General features: G+C 53.5%; 1 protein-coding gene across 5 annotated transcripts in view; it reads left to right on the top strand.

Moving 5' to 3' along the window:
- Window positions 1–895: 895 nt before the first annotated feature.
- SLC29A3 (solute carrier family 29 member 3) overlaps window positions 896–13781 on the top strand; it is a 60849-nt gene continuing 47963 nt past the window's right edge. For 4 of the 5 annotated variants that reach the window (XR_003002516.1, XR_003002515.1, XR_003002514.1 and 1 more), the window contains exon 1: window positions 4117–4482. Coding sequence is in view for 2 of the 5 variants with exons in the window: in XM_024739761.1 (XP_024595529.1) it covers window positions 4117–4482 (366 nt within the window). In the remaining 3 variants the exon portion in view is untranslated. Of the gene's footprint in view, window positions 1003–4116; window positions 4483–13781 lie in introns of those variants that run through there. The other variant, XM_024739762.1, reaches the window with a different exon arrangement.

Below are 13781 nucleotides of genomic sequence, written 5' to 3' on the forward strand. Positions count from 1 at the left end.
ACAGTCGAGTCCAGAACAAGGGAACAGACCAAATATATATTCCTGATTCTAACACAATATCATGGGACCCCATTGCAGGGCAGGGCACAGAGTACGTCTGCTTAATGAAGGAAGTACAGTGTTCTGTGAGCCTCACCATGAAACAAGGCTGCCACCTCCCCCGGCCCCGAGAGCAGCCAGCACTGAGCTCACCCCTGTGGGGTCAGGGGCATCTCCGCAGGGGTTTTAGACCCAGACAGAGCTGGTGTTACATCCCAGCTCCATCTGGGCTTCCCACAAGCCCAGATTTCTCAGGTCCCTCCGTAATAGGGGCACAAGGCAACGCCGGACCCTCAGGGCATGTGACAATAATGAGACAGTGGATGTCAGGGCCACAGCAGAGAGAGGGTAGGATAAAGGTGGCTGCAATGGCCTGTAATTTAGACAGGAAGGTCTGGCGGCTGGTGGGAGGGCCTCGTGGGGCCGGGATGGTCCTGAGGACTGCGTGCTGCCGGCCCAACTACGCCCCTGCCTCAGCCAGACAACGAGCCTCTGGAAGGTGTTGGCACACAGGAGGGTCCGTCAGGCGGCGCGGGGGCGGGGTGCGGGGAACAGCAGGGGATCAGGGAAGAGCGGGTGAGACTCTGCAGGAGTCTGGGGGCAGGTGGAGAGCTTTTCCGGGTTCTGGGGAGCAGGGCTCTGGGAAATGATGGGGTCGGGTTCCACGGTGGAGAAGCAGCTGCGGCAGCTGCGGCAGCACCGAGAGCCGGCTCACGGAGCGCTCGCACGCCCGCCTGCTCAGGGAACCTGGCGGCCCGGCGCCTCACTCTCTCCACCTGTGAAATGGGGTAGCAACGCAGGGAGCGCCGGAAGCAGAACGGTTTGCAAACCGGGAAGCGCCGGCGGTGGTGGGCGGGGCGGCGCCTGGAGGCGGAGCCCGGCCTGCGGCCCCGCAGAGCCCCGAGTCGTCGTAGTGGCCGAGGTAAGGGGAGAGGCGGCGGCGGCGGCGACGCGGCGGCGACAGTAAGTGCGGGCCGGCTGTCGGGCGCGGGTCTGGCCCCCGCCCAGCTCTTCAGGCCCTCGGTCGCCCACTGGGCTCGCGCGGTCGGCGGCCTCCCGCCGCGGCCTTCCTGGGGTGCTCCAGGGAGCCTCAGGACTCCGGCCTCTGTCTTGGCGCCTCTCGCTGTGACCCCCCTCCCCAGCGTCCCTCCCCTTCCTCTCTGCTCTCTCCTCCTCCCCCTACTTTCCTCTCACTTTCCCTCTTTCTGGGTCTCTTCTTTCTCCCCCAGATTCTCTGCCCTCCTCCCCATGGATTTCCTGAGACTGGACCTCACCGCCTGGATATGGGGGGCCTGGGTATGGACAGGTCAGCCCAGAGTATCCAAAAGGTAGCTGACTGTCCAAACTGGGAAGCCTGAGGCTGGGGGTGTCCACAACCCCAAGGCAGATTCTGCCATGGCCTCTGGGCGGCACCGTGTGTTTCCCAGCAGTGCTTTCCCGTCGGTTAGCTTCACCAGCCCCCCTGCCCCCATTTCATAGGTGAGGAAATAGAGACACAGAGGCGAGATTGCCAGAGTCAGTAAGAAACTTCCTGGAAACCAGCACCCAGACCTGGAGGATGGCCTGCAATGACTCCAGGCCCCGCGAGTTTCTGCTGCTTTGTGCAGCGGCTGACCCTTGCCCCAGGTCACCCAGGACGGCAGCAGGGCTGAGCCCAACCGGCTCCTGCAGGTGCCTGAGGAACACACTCCAGGCCACAGCCAGCCCACCAGCCGAGGCTCTTCCTTACCTTTTTTTTTAATCCAAAAGCCAGCAGCTCGTTTTCATCAAGAGTAATAAGACTTTGCTCACTCCAGTGCCTTGGCCTGTGACCTGGGTGAGAGGAAATTCCAGGCTGCTTCAGAAGCTTTGTCAAGGCTGAATGGTCCTGGACAAATAGATACCTGGAGCTGAGAATGGACTCTGGCAGACTGTGGCCTGGGTGACCGAGCTGTTGGCCCCTGCACCCACACTTGGAGCTGGAGCATCTGGAAGGAACCACTTGGTCTTTGTCTGTTGTCCTATGTGGGTCATAATTTTTACATTTTAAACACTAATTTAGAAATGGTGTGTGTGTGTGTGTGTGTGCGTGCGTGCGTGCACGCATGTGCATGTGTGACCACACTGTCTGGTTAGTGCTGAGCTCCCTGTGAGCAAAGCTGGGAAAGAGCTCTGCTCAACCAGAGGAGTTTAAAATAGACTTGCTGACTCGGATGCTCTGGGTATCCGGCATCCTCCTGCCTGCCTGCTGCAGGGTAGATGCTGCCCCAGCAGGGGAAAACATCCTGGCTGCCCCCATTCATTCCATTCATTCCAGAGTCCATTCATTCAGCAAACATTGATGAGGGTGCCCTGCAGTGCTGCCTTCACCGCTGCTCACAACTCACTGGCCAGGAGCCAGCGGACAAGGGTGCACGTCGCCAGCCACCTGCCTCCCAGGGACGCCATGGAGTCCACATGGGCTCAGACTGCTTGGCTATGTAACCTTACTCTTACTGTGTGACTTTGGGCAAATTACTCAACCTCTTTGAGGCTCACTCTTCACCTGTGAAATGGGTCTTAGAGTACTACCTACTATACTGGGCTGTTGTCAGCCTCAAGTGCTAGGTAGAGACCTTGACATGCATGAGTACTGGATTTAATTTTAACTATCGGGAATTCTTACTGTTTGAATGTGGGACAAATCAAGTGACTTAAGCCCTCATCCTTTGCTTCTGATAAAAAGGAGACAATAATTTCTGTCCTGCCTAATTCCGGGAAATGTTGTGAGGCTCTCCCGAAATAGTAGCAGAGCCTGATAAGGCTCTGTACCTCTGTGACACAGTGTTCCCATCTCACCTGGCCTGGCTTGATGCTCTGAGTTAAGGCTCAGACTCCTACGTGAGCCGAGATGCATTGGTTTGTTTATTGCAGAAGGGACTACAGAGTATCCCATCCTCAGCTTTATGGAAATATTTCCCATTTATCAAGCTGCTGTCATGGCCTATACAGGGCATAGAAGCAGGCGTGCTACCTTGCAGCCAAACTCCGCAGCCAGCCGGCCAGGTGACAAGCCCAGGATGGCAGGGAAGATGCTGACGTTTGTCAGCATTGCCAGCCAGTCGCAGTTTACAAAAACCATTGGAAAAAGGCTTCCCTGAGTTTGTGGATGGGGATGGGGAAGGTGAGGCTCAGAGCATGGTGACTTGCCCAAGGCCATGTACACAATTGTTACTGGCAACCTGGAATCTTCAATTTGTCTTAGCTGCTACCACAAATGGGGAGTTGCTGTCTCATGGTGGGATGTGATGAACAGAGGTGGGGACCCAGGCTGGAGCTGCAGGCTCAGGCTTGGCCATTGGCCTGGTTTGTGACCTGTTCTTTGGACCTCGGTTTCCCCACAAATGAAATGAGAGAGTGGACTATTTAGATGTTTCAAACGAGCTTCTGGGGGCAGTGCTAGATACCCTGAATTTGTTTGTTTGGGTTTTTTTTTAATATTATTTAATTTGAATGCCTTTATTTTTATTTATAATTTTATTTTTGAACAGATAATACATTCACAAAGTTCAGAATTCGAGAGGCGCAGAAGAGCATGCAGTGAAGTCCCCACCCTCCCCATCCCTAGCCTCCCACCTCAGAGGCAACCACTGTTTGAAATTTTTTGCGTCCTTCCAGAGGATATATGTACATATGTGTGTATTTTCTCCTTCCCATCTACCCCATCCCTGCTTTTTTGCACAAATAGTACCATATTCTGCACACTTTTCCTGCTCCTTACTTTTCTCACATAAAGTCGAAGAGTTTAGAGAGCACTGTGTGCTCATCAGGGGTCCTAATTCCTTTTGTTATGGCTGCTTAGAAAGTTCGATGCCTTGAGACCAGATTTGCCCTTGCAGATTGATTGCCACAGGCCCCACCATGCCGCATTGCCTTACTCCCAGCTGCCCCACAATTATTTGCTACTCTGTTGCCCTTGTATGGACCGGGTGGGGGGAACCTGAGGTCACTTACAGTGTGACATCTTGTCCTTCTCCCTAATCTTTAAACCTGAAGCTCTCGAACCATGCCTTGGTGACCCTGTAGACCTCAGAGTGGGGACATAGTCAGCTCTGTAGGATGGGTGAGTCCCGGCCTCAGCTTCTGATCACCTGCCCCATCTCTGCTTCTCTCTCTGCTCCAACAGTGGCCATCGTCTCAGAGGATGACTTTCATCAAAGCTCCAACTCCACCTACAGAACTGCAAGCAGCTCTCTCCGAGCTGACCAAGAAGCACTGCTTGAGAAGCTGCTGGACCGCCCGCCGCCCGGCCTGCAGAGGCCCAAGGACCGCTTCAGTGGTACCTACATCATCTTCTTCGGCTTGGGCATCGGTGGCCTGCTGCCGTGGAACTTCTTTGTCACGGCCCAGGAGTACTGGATATTCAAACTCAGCAACTGTTCCAGCCCAGCCACAGTGGAGGAGCCTAAGGGCTCGGACATCCTGGTAAGGCGTGTTCCTCCTGGGAGGCGGTGAAGGGCGGCTTCATTTGGGTGCACCCTTCCAGGGAGGCTTGCAGCGTCCTAAGAGTATGGATGCAAATTGGGAAGCTGTGTGGAGTATAGTACGTAGATGGAATTCACTTCAGCCCTAAAACATGCTCTGTGTTGTATATGAGGCCTCATGCTTCAGGTGGCAGGGGAAGATGGAAATGGATAAGACACAGCACCAGCCTTCACATTGCTTAGTATTTAACTTGGGGAGGAGATGCAAATGATGATTCTGTGCTGTGTGGTATGGTAACCAAGAATTCAGAGTCCATGCCTCCAGGAGTTTGAAAGAGTGGATATAACAGTGCTAAGTTCAGCTGTGAGTTGCAGAAAATTCCATAAGAGCAGTGGCTACCACAAGATAGAAGGTCATTTTTCTCTCACGTGCAAGTCTGGAGGGGGCCAGCCCAATGCTAGTGTGATGTTCCATGTTTGCAGGAACCTAGTTACTCCACCATGTGTAGCTTCCATGTTCAAGATCACTTCATAGTCTAAAATGGCTGTTGGAGTTCTAGCCATTACATCAAATAGGAAGAGGAAAAGGACAGTTATAAGAACATAAACACTCTGGGAAGTAAAACACATTGCTTTTGCTCATATTGCATTGGTCAGTCATGTGACCACAAGCACCGCAAAGGAGGCTGGGAAGTGTAGTCTTTAAGTGTTGTCTTTATCCCGGAGAACCATGTACCCAGCTCAGATAGGAGTTTGTGTAGTTATGGAAGATGGGGAATTGAAGACTGGGCGTAAGTAGTCTTGTTATTAGGGGAGAGATCTCTGCAACTTAGAAGAATGGGGAGGAGACATTCCAGGTGGAAGGAAAACTCTGAGCTATGGCAGGTTGGGAGGAAAGTTCAGATGTCTATTAGGAACAGTGAAGCATCTGGTTTTGCTATATGTGGGGTGCACGTAAGAGAGAAATAAGGCTTGAGATAATTTCCTGGGCCTTGAAGACTTTGCTTGGGCCTTGAATGTCAAGGTGAGGAGTCTCAGTTTGGTTGGTAGTGGCATCAAGCCCTCTCTCTCCACCTGGGGCTGCTCATTTTGTGGGGTGACTTTTCCCACGGGCAGGGAGAGTGTTAAAGAAAAAATTATTCTGCCACTTGTTAAAGTGGTAAGGAAACCTTTACTCAAGACTGTTGCAGTAAGGGAGAGAGATTGGGCTCAGCTCCAAATACTGCAAGGACAAGTGGAGATGTATAGCTAAGGAGCAAAGTGAGGGGGTCAGTGGTTGGAACGTTACTAAGAGGAATCATCAGGGTAGAGGGATTTTTTTTTTCTCCTAAATTAAGGTTTCATTATAATTTGGTTTAGTATAAAAATTGTCACTAACCTTACTTGGAAAGTAGCCATCACGTTTGAGAATTATTTCTTTTTTTAATGTTGAAGTATAGTTAATTTACAATGAAGGGTAGGGGGATTCTTGCTAAAGGCAGGCCAATGACATAGACACCAAGGGTGGGGGATGAAGAACTTGATCAGATCTCGAGGGTGATAAGATATCAAGGGTGGGGGGATTCTCCATAAACTGACTTCGAAGGATTCTTGCTAAGACTGAGCTGGCAGGTGGAGATAGGACGGGGGCTAAGGTCCAGGTTTAGTGGAGAAGAGGGTTCAGTGTGGTTACTCTTTGTCAGGAGCCTCAGTTTCCACAGCTGATCTAGGGCAAGGTCTGCTCTCTCTTGAAAGCTCATGGATGGGGGAAGCAGGGTGCTCTAAAGGCATCCCAGGCTGGGGGTTGCCAGCTGCCCCTCTCCTCCAGGGGTGCCCCAGGGGACAAGAAGAGGATACCCTAGCAGACCCCAACCATACCCATCAACTGGCCTAGGAGTTGGCTCGCCACCCCTTTTCTGAGAGCACCTTTGAAATCCCTGACCTAACCCCACGGAACTTTCAATGAGTCTGACGCATTGACTGAGGCATCCCTATTGTCTGTCTGGAAGGGCTCTACCATGGCTACGCAGTGGAATCACCCAGGGAGCTTTTTAAAAATTCCAGTCTGGGCCCTACCCCAGAGATTCTGATTGAATAAGGCCGAGGTGAGGTGTGGACATGGGCATTTTAAGACTTAACACTCCCTCCTCCAGCCCCAGCCCCTTGATTCTGACACCCTGTGAGGGCCTCTCCCTGTTAACTGAGGAATTCGCACTCGCCTCCAGAGGCCAGAGGAGTGCGTATAAACTCCTTTCTGCAGTGAAGGGCTGTCACGGAACCTAGTATAGTAATTTAGAGCGCCCTTCTCAAGGCGTGGTCTTGGGACCAGGCATTCCTGGGAGTGTGTTAGTGATGTAGAGTCTCAGGCCCCCAGACTGACTGAGTCAGGAGCTGCCAACACGCCACCCTGGTGACTGGCAGGCATGGTAGAGTTTGGGAAGCACTGGCTAGGGCAGGGCTTTTGGAAACAGACTGCATGGGTTCAAACCCTGCCTCTGTGCTTAGCTCCCTGGCCTCTCGGTGCTGCCTCACCTTGCAGGCATATAACAGGAGGATAATACACCCACCCACTTCTCAGCGTTGTGGTGAGGGGTAAGTAAATTAATAGGCATACAAAGCACTTAGAACAGGGTCTGGCACCACTACTGCGAGTTCTGTATAAACATCATTATTGTTACTGTCCTTCGAGGAATGGGGCCACACTGTGAGCTGCATGTGGCCCTGGTGTATTTCCAGACGTCTGGCTTAGCCAGGGTGCTTTATGATCCACTCTCATTTACCAGCGACTCAAGGGCCCCAGCTTTCTGCCAGCCTCCGTAAATCAGCCAGCTCACTTGGGCTTCATCCAGAAGATCCCTGTCTGTCTGGGCCAGCACCCGGCCTTGGGTGGCCCCCGGGGCTACATTCCATGTGCACCTGTCCTGCCTCCTCTTCTGCCCGCTGCCCTGGCCCCAGCAGCGGGCTGCCCAGGGCAGGCGACGATGTGCGGTCCAGTCCCTGGGAGTGGCCCTCGCCCAGTGGAGGTGTGCCGTGAGCGGCTCTTGCTGCAAGGCAGTCCCTTCCCAGCTGCAGGCACTTAGCATTCCAGGCCCTGCTGCTATGCTTTATTGCCTCTTTCCAAGTGCTGGCAGGTGCAGATGTAGTACCTGTGGCTGCCCGGAGCTCCTGGCTCTTGGCATCGGAGATGAGAGACCCGTCACCCCTCGATTCATGGGCCAGGTTTGGGAAGCATGCATGCTGGGGTGTTTCTGCATTTTGTGCGCCATTTTTCTTTGCCTAATTCCTCATTCCTGCCACCCGCCTCCCCAGTTCTTTCCCCCTCTCTTCCTGATTTCCCTGCGAGAGGCGGCTGGTCTGTGCTGTCACCTGAGGGCTACTCTGCGGGTAGCGAGCGGGGGAGAGTCAAATGGGTCTGTCTCCAGCCACCACCTGCAGCTCAGTTAGCTGTGGGTCTGGATGTTGGTTGTTCTCCATACTTCCTTTTTATATTTCCCAGGGACGGATACCATTGGGTGGGGAATTTGGCTCCGTAGGGGTGTTTGCACAGACCCCCTCCCCGGTTATGTCACTTTCAAGGTCACCCCCCTTCTCAAGATCATTTTCTTCTGCCTGGAACACCCTTGGGGTGGTTTAGAAAGCATTCTCAGGCTCGCCTGCCCCCTTGTCTCCGTTCTCTGGAATAAGAACTTTGAATAAACTCACCACAAGACTGTGGGCCCAGAGCCAAAAAAATGAGAGCATAAAAGAGGAAGAATTGATAGGAAAAGATGGTGCTTTGGGGAGCCATCTTTTGAGCCTGACTCTGGGCCACCATGCTGGCAAGGGTGTTAAACACACTGTCTCTCATTAACCCTGTTTTTGGGGGGTTTTTTCAGGCAAAAAGCCAGAGGCTCAGAGAGGTTCGATAGCCTGCCCCTAATCACATAGCTAGGAAGGGCTGTAAACAGTTTTACGGAGAATTTAGGTGGATAGATGACTGCAGGATTTGTCCTGCTCGGAGGGTAGTGCAGAGGGGACTGTCCTGGAGACAGAGGCCACCCCACACCCTGATGTGGCCAAACCCTATTATCTTTCTTCCTGTGGAGAGCCTGACCCTGGTCTGGCCTCCTTTTCCACCCTGGAAGCCCAGGTGCCTTAGCTGTACCCTTGGATTCTGGACCCAGCTTCCAAGCTGTCAGCATCCCTGATCCCTTCCCCACACCACCTCTACCACATCCCCCTGCCCCCAACCCCAGTCCTCCCCTGGCTCTGGGGTTCGTAAACCATCCCTGATCCTGTTGGGGGCCTCCTTGGCCTCTCCTGCAAGCCTGTAGCGCTGCCGCTGGACCAGGGACTATAAGGCGGACACACACCCCCTTTCTGCCCCAGAGAAGGTGGTGATGACACCTTCTCCCGGTCATCCCCTGCCACGAGGCCTCCACGGCCCCTGCCCACGCATTCTTCCCATTCACCTTGGCCTGCCCAGGGCTCCTCTCTGAGGGGGCTGCGGGACATGGCCAGGTCGTGGGTGGGACCCACAGTCCGACTTGGTGTCAGCGGGGCCAGGACCCACGCCTGGCCATCTGTTGCCATCCTGTCCATCCCCTGACCAGAGGCGCTCCAGGGGCTCAGACCAGGGAGTGCGGCAGGAGGTAGGTGTGTCTGTTACTCCTGGGAACCTCCCCTGCCTCCACCCTTCTGAACTACAGGCTCCTCATCTGGGTCCCCAGAGCCTGGCGTACTTCCCCATCAGGTCCTTACCCCACAGCTCAGGGTCCTGAGGGCTTATTTTGGGGTAGCAACACTCTCAGCACTTCGCCTGCATTAACTAATTTAACCCCCAGCACCCTGTGAGGTAGGAACTGCTGTTATCCGTGGTGACGGTACCCTTTTCAAAGATGAGAATGCCTCCCCCGCCAAACCGTTTGCTCTTTGGGAATAGTGAATACAGTTCTCTTACTCTACATCCCTGTGCCCCCAGCACAGAGTTGCACATGATAAATATTTGTTGCTTTAGTTATTATATGGCTGGGGAAGAAAGCCCCATCACCCCAATCCAAGATAGAGCTGGCATGGTTTTACAAGGGAGCAGAAGATCTGGGGGTCACAGTGGCCACCACCAAAGGAGTTCTGACGTTTCAGGTGGGTTAGCAGAGACATGAAGTGGGATTCCTGCATAGGGAAGGGATCCAGGTTGATCTGGTTCAGAAGGTCTCTGAGCATCTTCTCATTTATGGCACCTTTGTCCTGGCCTAACCCCTCAGCCCCGCAAAGAAACAGGATAGCATGACTTGGGAGCTATTCTTACGACTAAGGGCCTACATCCCAATTCAAGGAGAAGGGCTAAAAGCAACCAGGATGAACTAGTTTTGAGAAGGACAGATTATCAGAGGTCTTGGTAACGACCTGTTGATTTTACAAAGTCCCCGCCACACAGCCTGTACCTGCCGCCATTGGACCTACCATCTTACTTCATCTGCAGGATGACCTGGTGAGTTAGGTGCTGTAGCCCCAGTTTTCAGATGGAGAAACTGAGCCTCACAGATTTGGAGACAGTGACCCAAGGTCACTGACTAGCAAGTGACAGAACTGGGCTGTGGACCAGTCTGGAGGTCAGCGGAGCCTGTGCTGGTAACCGACGTACTCTGGCCTCTCCTCTCTGGCTAGCATCCTCCGCTCTGGCTGTACGGTAGAATCACCTGGGAGAGTTGTGAAAACCTACCCGCCTGCCCCACCCACCTGATTCTGGTGACATTGAAGGAGGGGCCTGGGCAGAAGCATTTTTAAGCTCTGGGAAGAAGCATTCTTAAGCCTTAAGGTGAGGCTAACATGCAGCCCCATGATCGAAGAGAAAGGTTAGCAGGTGGGGGTAATGAATAGCTGTCCTCTGCCTCTACCAGAGCGTCCATTGAATGGGCTTAGGCTACATCATGAGAAACTTAGGTGAGCCCTCTAGAAGGACTTCCTGCAGTGCAAGTGGTCAAAGCTGGCAGTGGAGGGGAGAATGAGAGCAGGCTCCCTACTGGAAGTCCGAGGAATGGTTTTCCTTAACCTGGTCTTCAGAGAGCGTGGGGTGCACTCTGGGACCCTTACAGATGGAGGTGGTGATGCCAAAAGCTCAGCCTTTTTTGCACCGGTGCCAAATCAAATCTCAGAGACAGAGTTTTGGGTAATGTAGAAAAGAAGAGCTTTATTGCTTTGCCAGGCAAAGGGGGACACAGCGGGCTCCTGCCCTGAAAAGCTGTGTGTCCCAACCTGGAGGATTTGGTGAGGAGTTTTATAGCAACAATTCAAGGGTAGGGTTGCTGATAAGATCAGGGTGTGTGCAGGGCCTGCACTCCTCTAATCCGGTCTCAGGTAATCCTCTTTTTTTTTTTTTCCCCTGGTACGCGGGCCTCTCCCGTTGCGGAGCGCAGGCTCCGACGCGCAGGCTCAGTGGCCATGGCTCACAGACCCAGCCGCTCCGCGGCATGTGGGATCTTCCCGGACCGGGGCACGAACCCGTGTCCCCTTCATCAGCAGGCGGACTCCCAACCACTGCGCCACCAGGGAAGCCCTCAGGTAGTCTTCTTGATGAGCTTCTATGGTATGAAGAATGCTGACATGTTCCATTTGTTGGGTTTTAATTCTATAAAGAGCTTAAAAACACTGTTGTGTGTATCCCTTGAGGCCAGGACCCTGCCCCTCCCTTGTCTTTGCCTCTCCTGCCTTCCCTGATTAGCAACTGCCCTTTGGAACTCAGGGAAGGTCATGGAGGCTGGAGTCTGTTCCCTACAAAAAAGGGGGTACAGAAGGGCTTCTGTGCCCGGGAGCCCCATAGGGTCCTGCTCTGTTTGACTGGATGGAGGGTCTGGTGCTCACTTGACCTAAATGCTTTGGGCTTAATTCCTCAACGTGGCTCTGCTGTCCCCTGATGCCTGACAGCCTGGAAAGAGACTTCAGCTCTTCCTCTGGGCACACGCTCAGTGTGAGCTGAGGGGTTCCATAGCCACCTTCCTCTTCCTTCTTGTTTGCCAGCTTCCTGAAAAAGGAGCAGTAGGGCCGACTGGGCCCCGAAGTGGATGTCCTAGCACCTAGGGTAGCACAGGCCAGAGCAAGTGAAGCCATGAGAACGGAGGACAGGGAAATGGAGACAGTCCTGGCCTCTGCTCTCCTGGGCTGCTGTCACTGCCAGGACCAGCCAGTACCCTCTCTGTGCTGGATCAGGGGGTGGACTGTGACCTGCTCCTGGAGTTTTAAGAGCCCTGGGTAGTTGATTTTGTAAAAGCTCTGTACCTGGGAGGAAGCTGGGTCTGTCTGTCTCGTGGGACTGCAGGGTAGCTGGGAGCAGCCCAGAGGGTGACAGAAGGACTTCCTTTAGCCCCAGTCCCAGCGGTGCCCTCCCCCGCTGCGTGGCTTGGGGCCAGGCTTTGTGGCCCCTGGGTGCTCTGAACACAGACCCGCCATGGAGCGTCCGCAGCATGTACAGAGCGCCCCAGCTGTCGCCGGGAGGGAAGTCTGGTATTTACTGCGCATCTCCTACACGGTAGCTGTGGTGTGAGGGATGGGCCGAATCGTCTTAACGTTCACCGCCTTGACCAAACCCTCGCCCTGTGCCAGCACTGTACTGAGGGCTCTGATTTGTGTATTAATTCCACGATATTTATTAAGCAACCTACTGTGTGCCAGAAGCTTTCTTTTCCTTATCTCTTTTGCTCCTTACTAGAGCCCTCAGGGATAGGTATTATTATACCCATTTTACAGAGAAGGGAACCAAAGCTCAAAAAATACAGGTTATTTGTTCCCAGGCACAAAGTCAGTGACTCAGGCTGGGCCATCTGAACCCACATTGTCCATGCCCTTAACCCTGGGCTCCATATCAGCCTTTCCAGATGTTTTCAGACTACACATTTCATCTGGCAGAACGTACATGTCTGTCATGGAAACAGCAGTTTCACGAAGCAGCATCTACACTTTAAAAAAATCTGATTGTAGTTTTCAAGGAGGAGCAAGTGATCATCTGTGCTGATCTTATAAATGGCTTATAAGCCACCCAGGCTGAGGAGGATGGAGAGTTTGCCTTTGGATTTAACCTCGTGTGGGCCCTTGGTGTCCTTGGGGAGCAGCGACATGGGGGTAGGGGCAGAAGCTGGACCCGAGGCCGTGAGGGAGAGGATGGGGGAGGGACTGGGGAGACCGCAAACCTGGGAAATACCTCTAGGAGTTTTGCTCTGCGACTCTTTCCTTCTGGAGGATTGGAGCGGGAGTTACAGGGGATGTGTGGTCAAGAGGGTATGGATTTTTTGGGTTGTATTTTTTTTTTTTTTTTTTTGCGGTATGCGGGCCTCTCACTGCTGTGGCCTCTCCCGTTGCGGAGCACAGGCTCTGGACGCGCAGGCTCAGCGGCCACGGCTCACGGGCCTAGCCGCTCCGTGGCATGTGGGATCCTCCCAGACCGGGGCACGAACCCATGTCCCCTGCATCTGCAGGCGGACTCTCAACCACTGCGCCACCAGGGAAGCCCAGTTTGTTGTATTTTTAACACAGGAGAAATAGCAGGTAGTTTGTGTACTCATGTGAATGGTCCAGTGGAGAGGGGACTGTGGGTGCTGAGGAAGAGGAAGAAACATAGCTGAGTGCAGTCTGCGAGCAGACGGCCTGGGCTCAGGGCACAGTGGAGGGGGTCCTGGAAAAGCACGCAGATGATTCATCCTGAGGAACAGGAAAGAAGGCAGCAAAAGAGAAAACGAAATAAAATTCTGGTTGTGACCCATTAAGTAAATTTCATATCCTTTATGAACAGGGTTGCAACCTGTCATTTGAAAAGCCCTGCTCCACCCATTTGCCTGTCACCTCACATCCAGCCATAAGGATGCATTTTGCCCACAGAGGAGGAAAGTGAAGCAATTAGTGACTTGCTGATGCCACAGGGCTATGAAGACAAGAGTGGGGGCCGTAACCCAGGGGTATCTGAGTCTGTATCAGGTTTCCTGGGGCACTTGGCAGACACCCAGATTCCCAGGCTCCGCTGTGCTGGCTCCTCCTCCCTGGGGTGGGCCTGGGCACTGTTGCCAGGTGCTTCCGACATGGCCAGCTGGCAGGGTAGCAGGTATCCAGGTCTCCTCTGTCCACATGCTGTTCCTTGAGAAGCACCATTCTGGATGTAGATGGATCGTGACGCTCCTGCAGTCCACTCCTAGTGCAACTCAGACCTCTCCAAATGGAAAAGGTGCCTAGATTCCATTTGGCAATCTACTTCTTAAGAGCAGAATTCTGAAGAATAGTGCTAAGTGAAGGAAACACCCTTCCTTACACCATGAAAGCATTTTAAGGCGGGATTTTGCCTGAGCCCTGTCATCCCAG

The sequence above is a fragment of the Neophocaena asiaeorientalis genome, unplaced genomic scaffold (genome assembly GCF_003031525.2).
Source record: "Neophocaena asiaeorientalis asiaeorientalis breed wild unplaced genomic scaffold, Neophocaena_asiaeorientalis_V1.1 scaffold501, whole genome shotgun sequence".
Lineage (NCBI taxonomy): Eukaryota > Metazoa > Chordata > Mammalia > Artiodactyla > Phocoenidae > Neophocaena > Neophocaena asiaeorientalis.